Source organism: Pleurodeles waltl, chromosome 6 (genome assembly GCF_031143425.1).
Source record: "Pleurodeles waltl isolate 20211129_DDA chromosome 6, aPleWal1.hap1.20221129, whole genome shotgun sequence".
Classification (NCBI taxonomy): domain Eukaryota; kingdom Metazoa; phylum Chordata; class Amphibia; order Caudata; family Salamandridae; genus Pleurodeles; species Pleurodeles waltl.
The window spans coordinates 1,591,444,806-1,591,469,182 of record NC_090445.1 but is presented as its reverse complement, the minus strand read 5'-3'; the positions used below and the strand labels follow the sequence as shown (position 1 = coordinate 1,591,469,182).

The window sequence follows — 24,377 nt, the reverse complement described above, 5'->3', positions numbered from 1 at the left end:
ACCATACCCTCCTTGGCCAATCCGGAGCTATTAAGATGACTTGGGCCCGGTCTTGGCGAATTTTCCTCAACACTCGAGGAATCAAGGGTATGGGGGGAAACGCGTAAAGCAACTGGTCGCACCAGGTTATCTGAAACGCGTCCCCCAACGCTCCCTGCATCGGATACTGGAGGCTGCAGAATAACGGGCAATGCGCGTTCTCCCGAGTGGCAAACAGATCTATCCGAGGAAACCCCCACATCTGGAAGATTAAACAGACTTGATCTGGATGGAGACGCCACTCGTGGTCTGCCGAGAATTGGCGACTGAGACTGTCCGCACGTATATTCAAGACCCCGGCCAGATGATTTGCCACCAAGCAAATCTGATGGTCCTTTGCCCAGGACCATAGCCGAAGAGCTTCTCTGCAGAGAAGGTACGACCCTACTCCTCCCTGTTTGTTTATGTACCACATAGTGGTAGTATTGTCCGTCAGGACCTGTACCGACTGACCACGAAGGGATGGGAGGAAGGCCTTGAGAGCCAAACGTACAGCCCGTAACTCCAACAGATTGATATGAAACACCTGTTCCTCTGGAGACCAAAGCCCTTTGATCTCCAGATCCCCCAGATGAGCTCCCCATCCTATGGTGGAGGCATCCGTTATTACCGTGGCCACTGGTGGCGACTGCGCGAATGGCTTTCCCTGTGAAAGATTGTTGCCCGCAATCCACCACTTCAATTCCACAGCAGCATCTCTGGAGATCTTGACAGTACCTTCTAAATCTCCCTTGTGTTGAGACCACTGCCTTCGGAGGCACCACTGAAGAGCCCTCATGTGCCAGCGAGCATGCGTGACCAACAGAATGCAGGAGGCGAACAGACCGAGCAGACGAAGGACCTTGAGGACTGGAACTACCGCTCCATTTCGAAACATTGGAACCAATTCCTGAATATCTTGAATCCGCTGAGGCGGAGGAAAGGCTCGACTCAATGTTGTATCCAGTACTGCCCCTATGAACAGGAGGCGCTGAGAGGGCTCCAGGTGAGATTTGGGCACGTTCACCGAAAAGCCCAGGTCGAACAACAACTGGGTTGTTGACAGCAGATGATGCGACACAAGCTCCGGGGACTTGGCTTTGATCAACCAGTCGTCCAAGTAAGGAAATACTGCTATCCCCTTCCTTCTGAGCTCCGCCGCAACCACTGACATCACCTTTGTGAAGACTCGAGGTGCTGAAGTAAGACCAAACGGGAGGACCGCAAACTGATAGTGCTGCGACCCTACCACAAACCGGAGATACTTCCTGTGCGACTTGAGTATCGGGATATGAAAGTAAGCATCCTGCAAGTCGACAGACACCATCCAATCTTCCTTGTTCAACGCCAAAAGCACCTGTGCTACTAGGGTCAGCATCGTGAACTTTTCCTGTTTGAGGAACCAATTCAAGATCCTCAGATCCAGGATTGGTCTCAACTGACCATCCTTTTTGGGAATCAGGAAGTATCTTGAGTAACAACCTCGACCCTTTTCCTGCTCTGGGACCAACTCTACTGCGCCCTTTGAAAGGAGGACTTGAACCTCCTGTTCTAGCAACAGGAGGTGTTCTTCTGAACAATAAGATGGGCGGGGCGGGATGAGGGGCGGGAACTCCCGAAAGGGAATGGCGTAGCCTTTTCCCACAATGCCGAGAACCCAAGTGTCCGTTGTGATAGACTTCCACTTGTGGAGAAAATGCTGTAATCTTCCCCCTACAGGAGAGGAGTGAGTGGGAAACGGTGGAAGCCTAAGGCTGCTTCCCCTGCTGCACCCCTCCAGAGGACGAGGAAGAGGCAGAGTGCTGTTGAGAGGCTCCTCTGGTACGGACCCCACCCCTCCCCCTCCCTCTAAATGACCTATAGGGGAGGGAAGAGGCGGGTTGCTGGAACCTCCCCCGAAAGGAAGAGGAATAAGAGCCACGCCCAAATCCCCGAAACCTCCTGAAAATTCTAGAAGAGGCAGTGGAAGAAGGAGCTTGCAGTCCTAACGATTTGGCTGTGGCTCTGCTCTCCTTAAATCGTTCCAAGGCTGAATCTGCCTTGGCTCCAAACAGTCTGTCCCCATCAAACGGGAGGTCCAGCAGGGTCGACTGCACATCCGCAGAGAACCCTGAGTTTCGGAGCCAGGCCTGTCTTCTTGCCACCACAGCCGTGCCCATCGCCCTGGCCACCGAGTCGGTCGTGTCCAGCCCAGACTGGATAATCTGGGTCGCGGCAGCCTGGGCGTCCGAGACCACATCCAAGAGACCCTGGGGAAGCTCCGTAAATGAAGACGAAATATCATCCATCAGCGCATGGATGTACCTCCCCAGAATGCACGTTGCGTTGGTGGCCTTCAACGCCAAACTGCATGACGAAAATATTTTCTTGGACTGCGCATCCAGTTTCTTGGAGTCTCTGTCTCCAGGCACCGTCGGGAAGGAACCAGGCGCTGACTTTGAGGAACAGGAGGCTTGCACCACCAAGCTCTCCGGCGTAGGGTGTCTAGAGAGAAAGCCAGGGTCAGATGGTGCAGCTCGATACCTCCTGGCCACAGCCCTATGAACGGCCGAGGAAGACACCGGCTTCTTCCACACCTCCAACACCGGATCCAGCAAAGCCTCATTAAATGGCAAGAGAGGCTCAGCTGCAGCAGAGGCCGGATGCAATACTTCTGTCAGCAAATTCTGCTTTGCCTCTGCCACCGGCAAAGGCAGGTCCAAAAAGCTTGCTGCCTTCCTCACCACAGCATGAAAGGAAGCAGCCTCCTCCGTATATTCCCCTGGAGATGAAAGGTCCCACTCAGGGGAAGTGTCCAGCCCACTGGCTGTATCCAGACCATGCAGTCCGTCTCCAGAGTCCTCAATCTCTCCCTCCTCTAGGACTCGCTGGTACTCTTGCTCTTCTAAAAGACGGAGAGCACGCCTCCTCGAATGAAGTCTCTCCTCGATACGCGGAGTCGACATGGCCTCCGCCGACGTCGAAGAACGGCGCCGATCTCCAGAAGCATCTGACGCCGCGTCCGGCGCCACAGGCAGCTTCGGCGCCGAGGCAGGAGCCGGAGGACGAGGTCTTGGAGCCGATGGACCAACCGGAGTCACAGGGCAAAATCCTGACTTCGACAGAGGGGCAACCTCCGGGGCCGAAACATCCGAAGCCACCGGAGCGGCCACCGACGCCGGCACCGGCGCCGAGCCCACATTCCCAAAAGGGAGAAAGGGCATAAAGGGTGCCGGCCGAAGAGGCGCAGGATCACCCAACGAAAAGGCCAAGGGCCCCGAAGGACCAGCCGGAGCAGCTCCTGGAGCCATCTGCTGAAAGATGGTATACATCGCATTAAGAAACGCGCTACTATCGGCTCCAGGAGTGGGAAAAGCCGGATAATGGGGTGCCTGGATCGAGGGCGACCCCGACGCCGGCCTCGACGTCTGCGACGCCGGAGAAAACACAAGAGGCTGCACCACCTCAATCACTGACGCCTGACCAGGCGAAGTCGGTGACGCCGGAGAGGGCAACGGCGTCGATGGATGCGGCGTGACCGTGGGGCTGACCTCCCAAGTCCTCCGACGCCGAGCCGAAGGTGACCTCGAACGAGACTCCTTGCTGGAGTGACGTCGTGAGTCTCTACGGCGCCGGGAGTCTCGATGACGCCGGTGAGACCTTGGCGAAGAAGACTTCTTATGATGTTTCTCCTTCTTCTTTGACTTTGCCATGAATAACTTGGCCTCACGCTCTTTGAGGGCCTTCGGATTCATGTGTTGACATGAATCGCAAGTCGAGACGTCGTGGTCGGAGCTCAAACACCATAGACAGTCGGAGTGAGGATCTGTAACTGACATCTTGCCCCCACACTCTCGACAGGGCTTGAAACCCGACTTCCTCTGAGACATTGTTACCGCAGAGAAGACTACGCAGCAGACAATACACTGTAACCACGAAGGTAACAGTAGCTCCCTCGAAGATAACCGTTTCGAATGCACGGAAAAAAGGGAACTGTCATCGGCACGTCGGCGAGGACCTCTTATTGCCTGTATGACGTCAGACGGCGTCGCGTGGGCTGGAGTGACGTCCTCGTCGACGTGCAGAGACTAGTAAGAAGATTTCCGTCGAATGCTGGCGCCATGGGAGTATTCATCAGGTGAGGAATCCACAGGTAGTTGTATCCATCAGAAAATGTTTGTTTTTTAACCTCAATTTCAATATTTATTTATTTCAGGTGTTATTTTCGGTAGGAAAACCTTGTAGGATCTACACAAATGACCCCTTGGTGAATTCAGAAGTTTGTCTACTTTTTGGAAATGTTTAGCTTTCCGGGATCCAGCATAGATTTCACACCCATTTCTGCCACTAACGAGAAGGAAGCTAAAAGCAAAATAAATAGTAAAAATGGAGTATGTCCCAGTAAAATGACAAAATTGTGTTGAAAAATGTAGTTTCCTAATTCAAGTGTCTATTCCTGAAAGCTGGCGATTGTAGCACCTCAAACCCTTTGTTGATGCCATTTTCAGGGGGAAAAAACACAAGCCTTATTCTGCAGCCCTTCTTTCCAATTATTATTTTTTTTTTTAAAGAAGAAAACAAAAATGTTGCTGTATTTTGGCTAATTTCTTGGTCTCCTTCAAGGGGGGAACCCACAAACTCTGGGTACTTCTAGAATCCCTAGGATGTTGGGGAAATAAAAGATGCAAACTTGGCGTGGGTAGCTTACGGGGACAAAACGTTATGAGGGCCTAAGCGCGAACTGCTCCAAATAGCCAAAAAAAGGTCTGCCACCTGAGGGGGGAAAAGGCCTGGCAGTGAAGGGGTTAAAATCTACCTGAATCAATTACAGCGGTTTTTTGTTTTTTTTAAGTATGAATGTTTTACCATATAAAAAAAGAAACAATTTGGTTTGAAAAACAATGTAGGCTGGCTAAACAAAAACTGACGATTGTCATAAAAAGTGGAAGCAGAGAATTAATATCCGTGGGCAGGAAACAGTATAAATGTGTACAGATGGCTGCCAGGAAGAGATGGGAGGAAAGGAGGTGAGATATGGTTACTGCTACTACAAAGAAAGATCGCACAGCTTTCTGGTACACACTTTCATATGGAACCCAGAACACTTCAGTGATCTCTACTCTAATCAGTGTAGGAGAGAGAGTGCATGTAGGGAGGGAGTAGAATTGAAAGCAAACGAGTGAGCTAGAGTGTAGTTCTATAGTCTCTTTCTCTATGGAAGATAACTTAGCAGCCATAGAAAACGTGAAAGGTGGGAAAGCTCCAGGGTTGGATAAGTTTCCTGGTAACGTTTATCGTTCAGAGCTAGCTGTACAGGGCTTCCTATTGAATGCATTAACTATCAATATTGCAGGGAGGGGGAGTGCGGGGGTTTGGGAAGGCAGAGATACCGGAATCCTTAAGAAGTGCAGAAATTATCCCAATTTTCAAAAAACTGCAATATTATTTTCCAATAAGCCTGATTGACAGTGCCAAAAAAATATTCAGTAGTCAATTACTGGTTAAAATACAAACCTGGACGGAGAAAAATAAAGTGTTTTCTCACCCCCAGGCAGGCTTTAGGTCCCAAACATGCACTATTGACCAGGTGTTTTGCTTCATCGTAATCCTTTGGAAGACAGTCATTCTAAACAAAGGCCATCTGTTTGTATTGTCTGTGGACCTAGGAGCAGCCTTTGATTTGATACCCCATGTGAAACTATGGGCAGCGCTCAAAATCTGGGGATGCCGGCCAATTTGCTTGACATAACAATTCATCTTTAAAGAAACAATTATTCTCAAGTGAAATGGGGCAGAGAAGGGGGAACTGAGGGCCCATATTAATATTGAGAGGGCGTTCGTGAAAGATTTATAGTAGCCTCACTTTATTTGCATTATATATCAAAGGGGTAAATTGACACATTCCATGATTGTAATGGCGATCCCCTAAACTGGCTGGTCAGAGAAGGATTAAGCTACTTACCTGTAAATGTAGTTCTCCAGTATTGGACCTCAAAGGACCCTTATGCCTGTGTCCATTGTTTGTCCAGCTCCTCTTGAATTGGACGCATGCGCAGTCGACAGTACGGAATGAGGCTTATGCACTAAGACATCATCCCTAGTAAGGACATGTACTGATTAACTGAAAGACACTTTTTTCTTTGGAATCGCTTCACTAGGGAGATTAACTTGTTTTGCCTGTCCAGCGTTGGATAGGCTTTGGCCTGTTGCATGTCTAATATAGCACCTAGGAAGGCTAACTGAGTCAAAGGTTGAAGGAATGATTTTTCCCTGTTTAGAGTAAGACCCAAGTCCTTGAAAATGCACAGTCTCGCCCTGACTGATTTCGCGCTGACTGGACATCAGGAGCTTTCACTAGCCAGTCATCTAGATAGGGAAAAAAACTAGTGCTTCTTTCTTCTTAGGTAGGCTGCAAGTGGAGCCAAACATTTGGTGAAGATTCGTGGTGCTGAACATAGCCCAAATGGGAGGACCTTGAACTGGAAGTGTTTGCCGTTGACCACAAACCTCAGGAAATTCCTGTGTAGTGGATGAATGGAAATATGGAAGTACGCATCTTGAAGGTCCAAAGACGCCATAAAGTCTGCTCTGTTTAGAAGCTGCAGGAGGTCTTGCTGGGTGACCATTTGAAATGTTTATTTTGTGAGGTACTTGTTCAGCTCTCGCAAGTCTAGGATTGGCCTCCAAATGCAAGATTTGTTTCGAATGAGAAAGAAGTAGGAGTAGAAACCCTTCCCTCTTTGGGAATATGGAACAACCTCTATGGCCCCTTTGCTCAGCATGGTTTCCACTTCTAAGTTGAACAAACAAACATGTTTTTGATGAGTCTGGGAAGGACGCATTAACGGAGGAATTTGAATGAACTCCAAAAGGTGTCCAAATTGAATTACATCCAGCACCCACTTGCCCTTGGTTATTTGCCGCCAGCGTTGGATATGATGCTTTGAGATTCCATGGAAGACTGTAGGAGAAGAGTGGGGAGGAACTAGCAGGAGGCAGTCATTGCCTACGTGCAGTCTCTTTAGATTGTCGCCCGTCTTGCTCTTGTGATAGGGACTGGTGTAAGCCGAAGGAGGCGGCTGCCTCTGTTGATACTGTGGCCTATAATCCTGGAATGTGGTAGAGTATGATGGGTACCTATAGTGCTGGTATCCTCCATGAAACGAAGGTTGACCTCTGCCCCTGGCTCCTCGAAAAGGCACTTTCCTGTACTGCAGAGTGCCCAATGATCTGGCTGTCCCCGTGTCAGACTTTACAGTCTGCAGTGCATCATCGACATTCTTCCCAAAGAGCACCTCTCCGTCATAGGAAAGATTCAAAATTTTCATCTGAACTTCAGGGTGAAAGTTAGTGGCTTTGAGCCAACCCTGACGCCTCAAGACAGTTGACCCAGCGAGCAGCCTAAAGCCCGTGGCGGCGATATCAAGCACGCAATGAATGATTTCAACCAAAGATCTTTGTCCTTCCATGAGCACCTTCTTTGCTTCCATTTTGGAACTCTCCGAGTGGTCTTCTAAGCACTGAGATATGTCTGACCAGAGCTGCTGGTCGTATCCACAGAGGAGAGCAAGATAATTGCAGCCCTTACCACAATAGCAGACATTGATGAGAAACGCTTGCCAATGTTATCTAGGCGTTTCCCCTCTTTATCTGGCGGTGTGGTCAACGGTGTGGAAGGATTTCTCGAAAGATGTTGGGCAGCTTGTGTAATCACAGAGTCCGGTTTCGGGTGGCCTGTGAGGCAAGCAGGAGCATCATCTGTGGACTTATATTTTTTGTCCAACCTCGGCAGCACTGCAGGGACTGTTGCAGGATTCTGCATTATCTTCAAGCCGTGGCTCCAAACACAATCGATTATTGGGATAGCCCTGACCGCCTTTATATGAGCCTCCTTAAAATCATAGAGGAAACAATCCTGCCGAGTCGCAGAGGCAATGGTAGATCGAACTGTGTGGCTGCTCGCTCTAGCAGGTTATGAAAACTACTGATATCTTCAGGAGGAGACTCTACAACAGGTGTCGCAGGAGATGCAGGCGCTGGTATAATATAATCGTCCCATTCATCATTCACTGTCTGAATTTCTCCTTCCTCAGCATCCTCATCATAAGAGGCTCGCCTCCGCACAGGTGAAGATTGTGGAGAATGTTGGGGCCTAGGTGGAGTTATATGTTGAGGCTGTTGGAACTGCTGAGGAATTGGGAGTATAGCAGCAAGCGCTGTCTGGTGCGCCAATGAAGGCTTTAGTGGAAAACGCTCCCTATAGACCACCAACATTGCCTGTAAGACCAAAACCAATCCAGGGGGAATACCTACCAGCCCCAGTTGTTGCTGGTCATAATAGAGCTGGTCATAGTATGAGCCATCATCATCTGAATATTCCTTGCATTTGACTCGTAACTGGGAAGGACTGCTTGCCACTCCATAAAGGCCATCTTCTACTGAATCATCTTCATCCACCAGATGTGAAGGCAGAAGGATGGAGACTTTACTAGGAGATGTTACTGAGGGAGTCAAATGATACTTTTTGACTTTCCTTTGCGCAGCCTGGTCCGTCGCCGAGAACAGAGGTAAGGAACATGGTCTCTGTAGATTTGCTGTAATCTTCGTCACCGACAGGAGATGAGATGCCACGGACGGTGGAGGTGTCGACAAAACTATCGTCGACGGTGGCATCGTCGACGAGAGCGCCGACAGATCAAGTGTCGTCGACGGTTGAGACGTCGGCGGTTGGAGTATCGTCGACGATGCTGTCAAAGGTTGAAGCGTCGTTGACGAGGCCGTCGACGGTAAGATCATCGCCGACAGTGGAAGCACCAACAGGTGTTCAGTTGACAGAAGCGTCAACGGTAGCAGCGTCGACGAGGTGAGTCGCATCTTCGAAGACTGCTGCGACGGTGAACAGTTCGGGCGTTCCGTCGACGAGGATGAGCAGACTGTGGACGAAGAGTCAGTCGTTGCTACTGACAGACAGTGTGATGACGGTGGATGTCATCGTTAAGGCATGAGCCGTCTATGGTGTTACCATTGATGATGATCCCGTTGACGGTGCAGAGACTGTTTTTTTGAAGGTATGCTTTATCTTGAATGGTGGCATTGAGGGCTCAGAGACAGGTTTCTTTTTAGATCTCAGATCTGAAGCTTTTGATTTCCCCTTCTTTGATGGGCACCATATTTTTGAGGACACCTCAGATGATTTTTTGGAAGCCTTTTTGGGTGGTTCCTCTGAGGTAACTTCAGCCTGTCTCTTCACAGGTGTCTTTACGACAGACACAGAAGAAGAGGCATTGTCCTCATCAGACACTGGACTGTCTCTAGATTTTATTTTTTGTAGCCAAAGTAGAAGGCGACCCTTTCAGTCTCTCAGTGTTTTAGTAGAAAAAGTCCTACATACCTTGCAGTCTCTAGTTTTATGACTAGAATACAGACAATATATGCAGTCCTTATGCGGGTCATCCACAGGCAGTCTTTTCTTCATGCAGGTAGCACAGGCTCTAAAAAGCCCTTTTCTCGGTGTCTCTGACATGGTAGCCAGGTTGAAGCACCCACTTTGTGAGAACTCTTTTAGAGAAAAAGAATCTGAAACTCCTCAGAAAGGATATCTGAGAGAAAAACTGAGCAGAGCTCAAAGGAGACTCCTCAGCACGACGTGCGGTGGAAAATCTGAGGGAAGTCAGCTCCTCCCAGGAGGGTTCTAGAGGGTGGTGTGATCTGATTGGTTGACTTTCGAGTTTGGTCCTTTTTTTACAAAATTACTGTGATATGTTTCTAAGTTAGAGGCCTAATGCATTTAAGGCTTAAATATACAATTGGGCATAGCTTCTGTATTACACCGGGGACTCCCATCTCAACGACGGGGAATGATTCAAGCATGTGAATCTATGAAAGTTCCAATACTGGAGTAATTTGTGCTCTAATGCTCGCAGAGGATATGTTAATAAATCTCAAAATCTCAAATGGGCTTACAGACCTTAACAGATAGGTTCTCTATCACCAGCAAACAACACAGCTTGGAAATTAATGTTATCAAAACCAAAAGTATGGCCTTTTAACCACATAGTTCCTTTAGAGAGAAGGTAAAGTTGGGATCCACTTACTTGCAGCAAGTCAAGTATTTTGATTATTTGGGTGTGCGGATTGTGAATACACTGTCACAGGCACTCCAAATAATGAAAAGACAAATAACACTGTACCACACAGTCTCTGCAGTCGTGAAGAAATTGAATTAATCTAATTTTTGACTGATATCACCAGCCCTGGAGACCTATTGTGCAAGAGCGCTTGCTGCAGTGCTTTATGGCGCAGAAATTTGAGGTATTGATGAAATTAAAGGTTTGGTAAAAACAGAGAATAGGTTCATGCAATCAATTCTAGTTGCCTCAAAGTACTCCACGTATACCTATGTGCTTGGACCTGGGTTTAAGGAACATATTGTATATTACTAACCTCAAACCTCTGATCTATTGGATAAAACTCTGGTGTAGTAAATCGCTGGAATTCTATAAACCAGTTTTTGCTGATTTACAAGTGTTAGATAAGCATGGATCTATAACATGGTGTAACCATATTAAGGGCCTGATTACGAAGTTGGTCCATGTGCCAGACCGCCAACACGACGATGGGGAGGTGGCCGCAAGTCTGCACCCTCCCCACCACTGTATTATGTTTCTGCCGGGCTGGCCAGCGGAAACAGTGCAGCGGCAATGGCCTATGCCACCGCACACAGCACACTCGGAATGACAGAGCGCATTCCGAGTGTGCTGACAGGGGGGCCTCTGCACAGTGCAGGCACCCCCATGTGGCCCCAACTCTGGCTTTCCTCCTGCCTTTTCATGGCAGGGACCCCACCATGAAAACGCTGGCAGAAAGGAAAGTAGTGAGCAGCACAGCAGTACCAAACTCGGCACTGCCAATGCTAAACACGACTTTCACCGTAGCCAACCCGTTGGGATCTCTGATCTTGGCGATGGCGACTGTGTGCTTGCAGTCTGACTGCCAGCATCATAATGTGGAGTTCGGACTGCCAAGGTTGTGGTGGTCTGACCGCCACCCGCCACTGCGGGTACGGTGGTCCATGGACTGCCGTGCTCATAATCAGGCCTATTAAATCTTGGATGTATAAACTGGACTGGCATTTAGCTTGGGGCAACCGAGAGCATATCACCAAGGCGATATTGGGTCATTTAAATACTAGATACCAGCTCCATGTCCAAGAAACGATGGATAGCAGAGACATCAACAAGTAGCCTGACAAAGAATTCTCAACTTCAGCTGAGACTTGGAATTTGAAATGTTTACAGCTTGTATAGAACCACCCCAAGCGGGATCGATTTCACTAAAATTTAGATATGGGATTTTACCAGTAACAATTTGAAGCAAGTGCCCGTATCCTTTCATACATTTGTCCTTCATGTAAACTATAGCATCAGTCTGAGGTGCATTTCTTATTCTTCTGTTCCATTGACCATAATTTAAGGAATTTAGGATCCCAATCTGTGGCTTTCTGAGCACGAGATGCTATGCAGATGCAATTTGAATTTCAAAAATAGATAATACTGAGCGGATTGTCTTTGTGGTTTCAAGACATTTATTGTACGCTCGGCAGATAAGATGTAGATCAACTGAAGTATTTCAAGATTGCAGCATTACAGATGAAATGCATGTTTTATATGTATTGTATTCGATATTGCAGTGGAAATTATTAAATGTCATACTGTATTTTATTTGTGTTTTATGGATGTTTTTCCTCCGAAATAAACATTAAAAAGAATGTTTACACCTTCACCGTATCTCTTTCAGCTCATATCTCGGTGTCTTTCATAATCTACTTTTTTTGTTGGGTATTTTTTTATTGCTTTTATTTTAGATGTTAATATCCATTTGTATACAATGGCCAAAGTAGGTGAATGCTAACAGAACTTGTTTAGTGCTGCATCTGCTGGCCCCGCTGATTTATGATGTCAGATGGAAAAACAATCTTCCTTATTTCGATCAGAAAAGCCTGCAGTGATTAAATAGCATTTTTGAGAATATCTGATACTTCCCTATTTGACTGGTAGACAATTTGTCTTCTCTGAAGCAGATACTCCTGAAATCTTAAAATCCTGGCCCAACCAGTATGGGGCAAAAAAGCATCCCATGTCTTGTGAAAGCTAAGGGCAGCTTGGTGGAGACTACTAAAACAGACATCGCTGATACAAATTATCTTGCATTAGTATTGAATGTCATCAGGGGATGAGGTAACAACAGCGTGTAATACAACAGAAAATATAAAAAGTTTACTGGTCCTCTGTAAAAGGATAGCAGGGCCTCAGGTCTAGCTATGAAAACAATACCTAGGAGCAAGACCACTATGTCAACAGAACTACATGACAACTAAGATAAACATTGAAGCCTTCTCCCATAGATCACATGCCTCCCTCCGTGTGTAAAAGAGGATGCCCAAAGTTCTTTTAAATTAGCAATTTCTATTCACTTGAAGGCTGCAGTTTGCTAGTATTGCATCTATGTTAACCCGATGCATTTGATGGAACCACTTCTTACAGACTTCACTTCATTCAGTCTCTTCGTCTGTTCATCTGCTGTCCGCATCAAACATCCATAAATGATACAGTGACGGAGGTTGAGAAGTGAGACGTACAGTGTCTACATCAGTTAGCGACTGGGCCACCCCCTTTTGCCTTCCCTCTCTCACTCAGCACTCTCCTGTGCAATGGGGAAGCGTAAGACTCCAGGTAACTTTAGGCTAGTTAATAATGACTCTTCTAACTGCATGATTGACTGTTTTCTTGAGCATGCCATTGAGATAATTTCCAAAGGCACTGAATTAGCAGACGCATCCATTGGTGGACTGTCTTCCAATGTTTCCCCCCGCTCCATCTGCACTCGCAATTGCAGCACTTACAACTGCAGGGCCTTCCTATTTCTTCGAACATGTCCCTTTCTGGCATGGTCCCTGATACAATACCACTTGCAGATTGTGACAAGATTAATGCTTCCCTTAACAGTCCTGATGCTACATTCAAGAGAATAAGGGGGTCATTCTGACCCTGGCGGTAAAATCCGCCAGGGCCAACGACCACAGGAGCACCGCCAACAGGCTGGCGGTGCTCCCATGGGCATTCTGACCGCGGCGGTACAGCCGCGGTCAGAAACTGAAAACCGGCGGTGTACCGCCGGTTTCCCGCTGCCCTGGGGAATCCTCCATGGCGGCGCAGCTTGCTGCGCCGCCATGGGGATTCCGACCCCCATACCGCCATCCGGAACAGAATGGCGGTATGGGGTGTCGTGGGGCCCCGTAACAGGGCCCCACAAAGATTTTCAGTGTCTGCCATGCAGACAGTGAAAATCGCGACGGGTGCAACTGCACCCGTCGCACCCCTTCCACTCCGCCGGCTCCATTCGGAGCCGGCATCCTCATGGAAGGGTGTTTCCCGCTGGGCTGGCGGGCGGCCTTCTGGCGGTCGCCCGCCAGCCCAGCGGGAAACCCAGAATACCCGCGGCGGTCTTTTGACCGCGCAGCTGTATTCTGGCGGTCCCAGCCAGGCCGGCGGCTTCCGCCGCCGGCCGGGGTCAGAATGACCCCCTAAATGTCTAGGTCATGCTCCAAAGGGCCTGTGTGTTACTGTAAGAACCCAGCTGAGTTGCTGTCAAAACCTATAGATAAAAGTCTCTTGGACAGCATGTTGGGGAAATTACTTTTGTGATTGATTCACATTTACGACAGTTGAAGACAGGCTGTCTTGTTAGTGAAAGTGCCTAAGACATACTTGATAGCTGTTGTAGATCTACCTTACTTTCTCAACCAGGTTCCATCAATATTGCCACACCTAATCGCTCTCACACCTATGGTGCTTTACTAGTCTCTCATGAGCCTAACATCAGTGTTCCTTGGCCTGTTTCTCTGCACAGATTACTATCAAATTCCCCACCCCTCTTGGCACCCAAGCTGTTGAATATTCCAGGCAGGGCTGCCAACAGACCACCTTCAATTTTATTACTGTCACTACTGACTTTGCAGGTCCTTTTTACATATATATTTCTCCACCTGAGACTCTGCATCTCCCTCTTGAAGCATGGCCTTATTTTATAATTGACCAATGTTCCTGTGTTGCCCCCTAATACTACAGAGGTCACCTTTCAACTTAAGAATAAGATGATTCTCTGGTTGTCAACTAAAATCAGTTTAAACTTTGCTGTCCATGATAAGGTTTTGCTTGTGAGGCAACTTCCCTTGGTCAGCTCTTTTGCTGAAAGCTTTTAAGTGGTTTGTGTGGTTATTAATTAAGAGATAGTATCCTTAAATTTATTTTTCTTGACACTCTTGTCGTAGTTTGACTTTTGCTCTAGGCAAGACTAGTGGTTTAAGGATGACAATACTTATGTTTGTAGGTGACTATGCCAGTCCTACAACAAGTCATAACCGTCATCCCAACCCTCCCGGCTCACAAGCAGTACCTCACCACAAACCCAAACAGTAAAGGGAATAGGTGGCAGGCTTTTCGCATGGACCCAAGAGTGCGACATCTCAGGGAGGTCGTTGGTAAACGGAGGTTACCCCTTTCTCACATGAACAACATGTCTCAGTCAAACACAGGCAAAGAAGAAGATGCATTAGAGTTTTCCATAGGTTTCATTAACAAGACTGCAATCTACAATAAGTTGCATGGGCTGCAATGATTAGGATAATGAATAATGAAAGGAACAGAATGGTAAAAACGAGTCATGAATACAAAGACCCCACCATCTTGCAATAACATGAAATGACATGAGATATGAAATATGTCCTAATACCCTAGCACGATGAACCTAACCCCTAACCTATAGAGAGCTATGTGTGTAAACCTAATCTGCCAGTACAATGTCCATGAGAAGAGACCCCAACCCTTGCTACTTTGGAATGAGGTCTCTAGATCAGACTTCGTAGGGACAAAAAGACTGGGTCAGCATCAAAGTGACATGTAGCATAGATAGCGTTGATGGCATCTGGTAAGAATCCCTCTGTCTGTGTAAGGGGCATTTATACAGATCTGATAGGACTCCTGACGTAGGACCGTTCCCAAACAGTAGATAAGACATGCTTGGGTGGCAATTTCATAAACAATTCCCTCGAAAGCACAAAGTGGAAAAAATACATAATGTGAATGCCTACATCTTATCTACCTCTGGTGCGGATAGTGACGCTTTAGCAGAGTGGCACTGATAGCGTGAAACTAAAACACTGTCCTAACTAAAAACAATGTAGCCATCTTGGAAAGATATAATTAAATAATTGCGCTCAAACAGAGCAAGCTAAGTAGGGAAAAAGTCACTGGGTGACAGGAGCACAAGTCTCCAAGCCAGAAGGCTAAGACAACTCCTGCTTCCCAATAAAACAAGACAGGATTCACCACACTCTTAGTGATTCAGTTAAGGTTATTCAACTAGGCTTTTTTTTTTCCTTAACACAAACCTTCCTCTGCATTTTCTGTGTCTAACCTTTTGACTGTATATAACAGTATTTCCCAGCCTATCATTTCCACATTATTTCCCGCTGTACCTACCCACAAACACTTTGCAGTTCTTGATGGCACAGAATACACTGACTGACTTTTCTAGTATACCTAATAACATCTGTTCTGCTCCCAGAAAGGAGGCCTGTATTGTTCCTGTTAAGGTTAATCTTGTTGCCTATTGTATCCTCCCTTGTAGTGATTCTTCTGTTAGATTTGCTGACCTGGTGAGTTTTGTGAGTTAGAACATAGCTAGATTAGCCTCTAAGATGAGTTTGAACAACTGGTTGTCATATGTTAAAGGTTTGACACTGTTATATTCCAGGAAACATGAGCCATTTTGGATGTTGCATGTGAGGGGTTCATTTGTTTTTCCTTGCCTGCCTCTCCATCAACGTCTGGGCGTTTCAAGTGGGGAGTTCAACCTGGTTCAGGGTATCATCCCTTAAATGCTCTGTCATTGTTTTTAGCACCTGCCACTCAGGCAATGAACAGTGTGTTACTTGGAAAAATGCCTTGCAGTTTTATTTAATTTTTACAATGACTGTTCATCACCTCGCTTTGATAAATTTGTATATGTTTTTTTAATATGGTAGACAACTTGCCTACATCTTTTATGGACCTTTTCTGCCACATATGTAATCTTGCCGAGTGATTTTAATGCCAAGATTGCCTCTAATCCAGCTCTTCCTAATCATTTTCTGTTATGTGTATTTGTAAAGCGCACTATCACCCACAAGGGTATCCTAGTACTGAATGTTTCTTTTTTCTCTCCTGTTGATTCACATAGAGCATTATTGTATGGCCCTGCAATTCAATGTGATCTGGTTAATGTATATGAATTGCTTAATTCGGACCATATGACTATTCCTACCTTTGCAGGAGGAAATTGGTGTACTGTAGATTACATTTTGCGTCTAGGGGTCTGACTAATTTTGTTATGGATTATTCTGTACAGACGAGGTACTATAAAAGGAGGAAGGAACACACTTGTCTGGCATACCAACACACAATTAACAAGAGGCCTGCACTTTTCCAAAATCACAGAAACAGCTTTTCAAAAGTCTTCCTAAACTGGGGTGGTGGCTTGTGGGGGCGCAGAAAGGGTGGGTGTGGTGGTAGGCGGTGGGGGGGAGGTGTTTGGTCCATGAAATTGAATAAAAATTAAATTAAGAAAAAAAAAAAAAAAACATACTTTCTCGTTGTCGCACCACTTCTCCGTCTTCTTGCTGCAGGCACAGGCTCCCAGCCTGCCCTGTGGCCAGTCCTGATGCTGCTCAAAGTAGCATCACAATTGGCTGGGATCACCCAGACTGGGCGCTCTCAGGTAGACTGGGAGCCTGGGCAAGCTCTCTCCAACCTGTTAACTGTGCTGTGGGCTGAAGAGTGCCTACTGAGCATGTGTGTTTGGCCGGTCTGAGACAGCTGGCCAAACATACATGTGCAGTGAGGGGGAGTGTGTCACCCCCATGGTCCCGCCCCTTTCAAAGAAAACAATAATAAACATAGTTTATTTTCATTTTCTTTGGAAGGTTTTGCAGCTGCTGCTGCTGGCAGGGGAGAGAGCCTACTGAGCATGTGTGTTTGGCCAGTCTGAGACGGCTGGCCAAACATACATGTGCAGTGAGGGGGGTGTGCTTTGCACTCCCCCATCATTGCTCGTCACCTCCGTGGCCCGCCCCTTTCAAAGAAAACGATCATAAACATAGTTTATAATCATTTTCTTTGAAAGGGTTTGCAGCTGCCGCTGCTGGTGGGAAGCAACACTCATCCGCCCTTATGGATGAGCTGCCCCTGCTAAACTGACATAGAAGACCACCTGCCTGCATCACAAAGAAAAAACAGGATCCAAAAACACCTTTTATGCCACACATCTCACCAGATTTATAGGCAAAGAGAGAGCAATATATTTTCCATTCAAATCTACTACTCTTCTAGAAAAATGGCCCCTACCATAAAGACTGAAATATTACTGTGGTTCTTACAGTCTTTGACACTGAAGAATCCAAGACTCATTTAATCAAGTCAACAGCTGTTTCTCAGTTAGTGTTCATTAGCAATCCAGAGGAAACCTCCACCAAAGCAGAACCTCGCAGTGCTGAGGCTAAAAGTGAGACCAGCTGTGCTTCACTTGTGTTTGTATTTTCTTTCTTCAAGTTTCCCTGCTTATCTTCCATCGAAGCAGAATCTAACATAAATATCAGGACACAAGGATCACAATGCAGCATGCACCTGGCTAGGTCTGGTCAAGCTGCCTATGTCTTTAAATGCAGTTTCTAAAGCACCTCAAAGAAAGTCCTGGAGTTAGGCCACACTGGCCCTGAATCCAGACCCTGGTGTTAAGTGGTGTATCTCATGGCTGGATGCAGTAGCGCAGCATTTTCAGAAACAAAATGCCCTTAGGTTTACTACAGACCTTCAGAGCTCCAGAAGGCCTGTCTGGAATTAGTGCTCACAAGTAAATTGGGTGAAGATGTTTTTCACTTTCTGATTCTTTTCACTGAATTCCCAGCAACTTTATGAACACAAATCCTGGAGCTATCTACCCATCAGTCAGCTGTCTAAGCATTCCAGCTAAAAATGAACTGCACCCAAAACACAATTACACTACATTAACAAGTTATTTACAGTAAGTAATGTTCTTTCTGGTGGATATTCCATCTAACCGCAGATCCTTCACCTACTGAATTTAGAATGGGGGACAGATGGCATTCAAAACTATCCCCCCTCCAAAAACATGGTTGGAACTGCTTCTTTACTACTAAGAGTTTAATGTCTGGCAAGTACACAGGAACCCTATTTATTCAATTGCTAACATATAAGCTAAGTCCAGCCTGTTGTTGGAAGTAAACCCTACCGATATTAAGTATTGCCAATTCAACCTGTCAGAGGGCAAGTCATTGAAGATTTATATGTTCACTACATCAGCAGTAGGGACTTAATGTGTCCGACTGTTGATCTTGGAGATTTCACCTTCATCAATGTCAGCTATTTATGATTTCAACTATCTAATATTTGGTTATTTTGCTTTATTGCATAAACTGAAAGCTAGGGAGTAAGACGGGAATAAATGGGTAGAATTTTTCAATTAGAGACCACAGTAGGTTAATTGCGCAGTCTCTTGTCCTCTGATTGGTCCAAACCTCTACCATGTGGTTTAATTGCTGAATTTCCAGAACAGTAAAAGGAATGTGAAAGTCAAGGTACCTGTTTAATCATTTAGCTTGGCTGTTAAGAGTAAATGAGGAGGGGGCTCCTTTGCAGGGCACAAGTCAAGGGTACATGCGAGTAGATACCGTCTACCCTGCCATGGAATTGGGCCCCATAGACATTTGTTAAACTTGTCCAGGTGTTTATTTCAGATACCGGGACACATTCAGCAGTGCCTGAAATGGTCTGCTTTCCTTTCAAGCAGCCCAGTGGTGGTGGGAAGGGGGGTTATCAGTTTACAGCTCTGCCCAATACAAAGGCCGAAGATAAAGGACCAGCCATCGAGTCTCTTTTTGTTAGAGTATTCTGGCTGGGAGCTATCAGGAGCCTCACACATAAATGCAAGTGCAATGGAGAGGAAGCAAAGACTCACAGCTTATCACTTCACAGGTACTTAACAGAAGCATGCTTTTGACTTTGTTCAGTTCCTGTATATAAGAGACATGAATGCACTTGTAAGAATGTCAGGTGTAACTGTCCGTCTCAGTATTTATACAAATAATCTATATACCATTATTTTATTTCGTTTAAAGTGCTATAGTGCTGCTAGTCCCAGTGCAGGGTGTCAGAGTGCTTTACATCACACGTACACATTATACATTGGCAATAAATCCTGTACATCAATGTACAGGAACTGTTACAGAAGACAGTGAGTGTTTACAAGGTGTAGGAGTCGCATGTCCTTCATAGCTACTGTGCTTATGAGAAGTATTAGAATTTATGAACTGCAAATAACAAATAACCCACTTATCTAACTATATAAAATAATAATCTGTCATCTGCATGTCACATGATGTGCTTTGCAGAAGACACATTAACCCTCTATGCCACTTTGAATCAAAACTGGGACTAGACAAAACACAGATCTCTCCAGCAAATACTTGAATCTTCAGAGTTATCTTGCCATTATTATTATTCTCTGAAATATAGTTGGTACACAAAGATTTCTGCAGCAGGTGCCTTAACCCTGTAAGACGTTTTAAAATACAGCCATTGCAACCAATTGAGCAGAACAGATTAACTGCCACAGTCCTCCTTGTTGCAAATTTATTTGTGGCATTGTTTTAAAAAATAAAAATGTAAGTCGAGGCCCAGATTTTGAGTTAGGGTTGAGTGACTTGTTTGGCACAAGCCCCAACGCCAATTCTCATGTGTACTGTAATGTGCTCAGATGTACTCATGATAGACCTGCTAAACATGTGTGAGGTCTTAAGATCTGATGTCACTTCCTGTGAAGTCATGGCCTGTGATGCCACTTCCTGTGATTCCACCTGCCCCTTTGGAATTGGTAAAGTGGTCGAGAGAATCCATTTGTGGTATGAAGTAGCCCTTTCACCTTGAAATAACCCCATCTTCTGCCCCAGCTCGCTACCAACCTGCTGAACCAATGGCCGCTCCTTTTTCCATTCCTGAAACTCGCTGGCGATGAAATACCCCAAGGAGTTGACCTTCCCTTTGCCGTCGTTACAGACTGCCAGCAGGTCCAAGAGATCAGACAAAGGCTCGGTCAGGCCGGCGAAACCTTCCCTGGCTCGTTCCTGGAGCTAGACAGATACAAAAGGACATTATCATGTCAAAGAGGAGAAATTATACATCTCTTTAAAGGCTCCCCCAAAACTCCCACCAAACGAAAAATACACAAAAGCAGTAGCAATCCCTCGGGAGACGTTACTGTTGTTATTCGGTTGCTTTAAAGCCTTGGGTAACTTCTGCTGTCACTTGGATTGCGTTCCGATTGGTTACCCTGGCCCCTTTGCCTCCATATTTGACAGGGAGCGTGTAACAAGTGTCCACCAAGATAGTTACATAAAGGCAGGTCCCCGGGGCAGGCTGAACAAAGGGACGGCATAGAGCTGCAGATGGAGCAGGGCACTCAAGCTGGCCACGTTTTAATTTACATGGCGTTATTAAGCACCAACGTTGCTCCGAAAACAGCGCTGCACAATTTCACTACAGCACTAAGTACACATCTAAAAAAAACACTTTTGAACAACTTACAGCGAGTGCTTACACGCGTTCCAGGAAAGCCAATTTGTACATGTCAAAAGAAAAGGCAAACTGTAAGAGCGCGATACTAAGCGTTTCTGTGGGTGGCAGAATTATTTTGTGCTGTCAGAAACTCTGCAATAAATAATGTTTTTTCCCGTCTAAGTTTTAGTAACTTTTAGTAAGGAAAGTGCCAGTCGTGCAGGTACTGGAGAGTAATGCCGTTAAGGTGGACGTAAAATGTGAAAACGACAGTGCAGGCTTTGTTGTATATTAGGTTATGCCCTTTACAAGATCACCGGACTGATTTCACTGCAGAGAGGATATCTTTCTACAAAAAAACATCATTATTTCACTAGAGAGGGGAAGAGGCTATGGGAAGCAGTCGTGGACAGGAGGAACAGGAGTGGTCAATGCTGGCTGACAATAAAACGGTGCAATAATGATACATTACACCATAGTCCAACAACGTGCATTATCAGATAGTGAATTAAGAGGCCATGGCCCTCCCAGTGTTATCAAGAAGTCAGCAGCCACACACCGTGTATTTCCAGACATCTCTTTAAGCATGATTATAGGCCATCATTACGGGGCAGGGGGGCCCTTTACAGATGCTACAATATAATTGCGGTATCACAGGCAAATAATGTTTCCTTATACCCGCTTTAAACCCTCAGATTACGTGCGATCCCAAAATGTCACCTATAATCACAGAAACCTGCATGGGAAATTCAACTCATTTTCTTTGACTCTACAACCAACACTCCGGTGTTAATGCATGGGGTGGTTCACTTGAGAGCACAAGGCGAATCCCAATAACCAACAATAACTTCTGGATTAACAACTAATCCTGGGTTCTGGAGTAACGTGCTACCTGCTTCAGTTCCTCATCAGGGGTTCTAAGCACTATATAAATGTCTTTACAATACATTACAACTCAATGGCTGTGATGTTTGTCGACCTAATTTTTAGGTTGAGCATAGAAGTGCACAAGCGCTGCTTTTCCAACGTGCTGATATGTATCTGGGCTTTTAACCACACTCATCACTACCACTCGTTCGTGGTCGAGCACAGCAGCGCCTAAGTGCTACTATTCTGAGGTGCTGGTATGTATCTGGGCTTTTAACCACGCCAATGACTACCATTCGTTTGTGGGCTTGCCCTTCAAAAAGTCTTTCATGACATTGGTAATTGGTTTACGTTTGTCCCTCCTTGGGGAAGTTCTGTTACCTCCTTGGCCATTGCCTCTCTTACACGGCTAATTGCATGTTTGCTGATAAGTTTTACTGCAAGCGAAGTTCTTTTTCCTTTTGTCTCTCTCCTTAGCGCTCATGCTCATGGCACTGTGAATCGGCTCGCTTATGTGGAACTATTTTACTTTTCGTTTTCAATTTATGTGGTAAGAAAAGTCCGGTTAGGAGTTTACAACGCTAATCACTCTAATTCGAGCAAATGCGAGACCCACTGCATTGCAAATGCTTGTTAATAGGCTGCCGTTGCCCTCTTCTTGAGCTGCAAATACAATCTTCCGAAACAGGCCGTAGGAAAAATAATGTTCCCTTTAGTTAAATTCTAAGCAATTCAGGGGGCCTAATATGACTTTTTATAATCCAGTTGCACTTTGGGGTGCTGTACACTTTGTTAGGAGCCTGAACGGTGAAAATCAGTAGTAAGGAAACATGCCTTATTGATCAGCACACCTCTTTCCCTTATGATTTTCATCATAAAACTGTTAAGTGTTGTGTCAGGTCAAAATCAGTGACCCTCTTTCAAGTTACTCCTCCAAAGATCTGCCAGATTCTTTTGGCTCTCTGACCAAGGCCAACACAGCTTAGGAAAGACTGTTCGAACACTCCAGATCTAAGTCAAGTCTAAATCTTAGGATTTCAACTAAACAAGGGTCATAAAGGGTACTTTTCTCACTGGGCATCTCAAACGTGTACTCTTTACTTTCCTTAAACCAGATTTCCATGCAAAACTAGATAATACTGCATTATAAGTGGAAGTCACATTAAAATGAAGCGCACTACTTTGCAGATGACATCTCTCAACGTCTTAAATCGCTCGCGGAAATCTTTGAACTAAAAACATTTTCTGGTCAAATGCAAAGGCCAGGCAACAGCATGACATGGGCAAGTGACTTTATTTATTGTAAAAATAAAAGTGGCAGACTAGACTTTGATTCTTCTATCTCCAGGATTGTGTAACCTTCCCCCTACATCAAATAGAACGAAGCACAGGTGTATAAACTGGATTTTTATCTCCAATGAAAGAATAAGATGGTGCTTTGATAATTAATAGCTTCTTTTGACTAGCTTGCTGTGCGCTTTAATTATGAACGATTCAAGATCGTTTTGATTTGATTGACTAATAATTGCCTTCTTCAATAACTGCTTAAAGCTTTCCTGGGATAGATTATTTCAACAGGGAGTTATCATTTGGAGCGCTTACTGTATGGCATTAATGGCAACGTGTCATGTATTGTTGTCAGAGGGATCAAATTCTTGACCAAAAAGGATCACAGCTTTTTTTTTTTAAGTGTGTACCAGTACACCTACGAAGAGTGAATAATTCTCATCAACATTTAGGCAGGTCTAAGTGGACATGTGAGTTTCTCTCAATGGCAGGAGTCCTAACCTAACATCTTCTTTAACATATTTTTTCTTTAAACAAACTGCTCTAGAGATGCTCGATTTGGTGCATGACATGTCATTTTACAGGGGTCTTAGAGGCCACCCATTGGTTACAACTTGCTGGATTTATTGTCACTCATTTGCTTGCTTCTTATTGGTCAACTTCTGTAGGCTTCCTTCCTCTTTGACCCACCACTGGAGCATGGAGGACTAGTATCCTTCTACTGCACATTTGTTTCAGGCTCTACTTTTTTAGGGTTGAAGCCTCCCAGACAGCACAACTGTCTCGTTTACTGAAGACATATTGGGGACTTTCAGAAAGCTTCCCTTGGGATGAATTCTGCCCATTACTTACCACTGGCTTTGTGGTATGTAACTCACATTTCCTTGCTTTCTATTTTCTGGCTCTATTTGTTTTAGGCTGTCCAGCTTAAGTTCATCAATGTCCTTCCTCAAATCTTGTTCACTGTATCCTTCCTAGACTTCACTTTCTGTCAACAGGGATTTAAATCTTGTTCTTATCTTGTCACATTCACTCTGCATTCAAACATAAAGGCTAAATGTCATGCTCCATTTCCTAGGGAGCTTGGTGTTTTTTTTTTGTGACTACAAAGTGAGAGTGTCTATAGAAAAGCAAGAGGAATACAGATAACTTTCACCATGGAGCCCGTTCATGTTCCTACTCTGCTTCAATTTACAAGGCTGTAACAGAATCCTTAAAACAGGCCTGCAGGGAGGAGGTGCACACACTTTTTGTGGCAACAAATATTCATGTTGAGGTTCTATCAAAGCACTGTTGGCTTTTGATTATTAGTAAACTCTAGTGAATGTCTAATGATCTTTCTGGTTGCAGTCAGAGAATCAGAGTACCAAATCCTTTTAATAATAAAGCGCATTGGCAAGCCAAAACGTGTACCCTACACAACTACGCCTAATGAGCAATAGGCTCAGTATACTTTCCAGAACACTACCAGAGCGGACCCATCTGCCGCTCTCCATGGCCGATCGAGGCTGGGCCACCCACCTTGGCTCCTTTAAAGTTTTAACTTCCTTCTGTGAATTA

The 24,377-nt window shown here is 45.6% G+C and overlaps 1 protein-coding gene across 4 annotated transcripts in view; it reads right to left on the bottom strand.

The window, feature by feature from the left end:
- EXD3 (exonuclease 3'-5' domain containing 3) overlaps positions 1–24,377 on the bottom strand; it is a 1,916,540-nt gene that overhangs the window by 1,391,954 nt on the left and 500,209 nt on the right. For all 4 annotated transcript variants that reach the window (XM_069241413.1, XM_069241412.1, XM_069241414.1 and 1 more), the window contains one exon: positions 20,072–20,239. In XM_069241413.1, the coding sequence (XP_069097514.1) occupies positions 20,072–20,239 (168 nt within the window). The remainder of the gene's footprint in view (positions 1–20,071; positions 20,240–24,377) is intronic.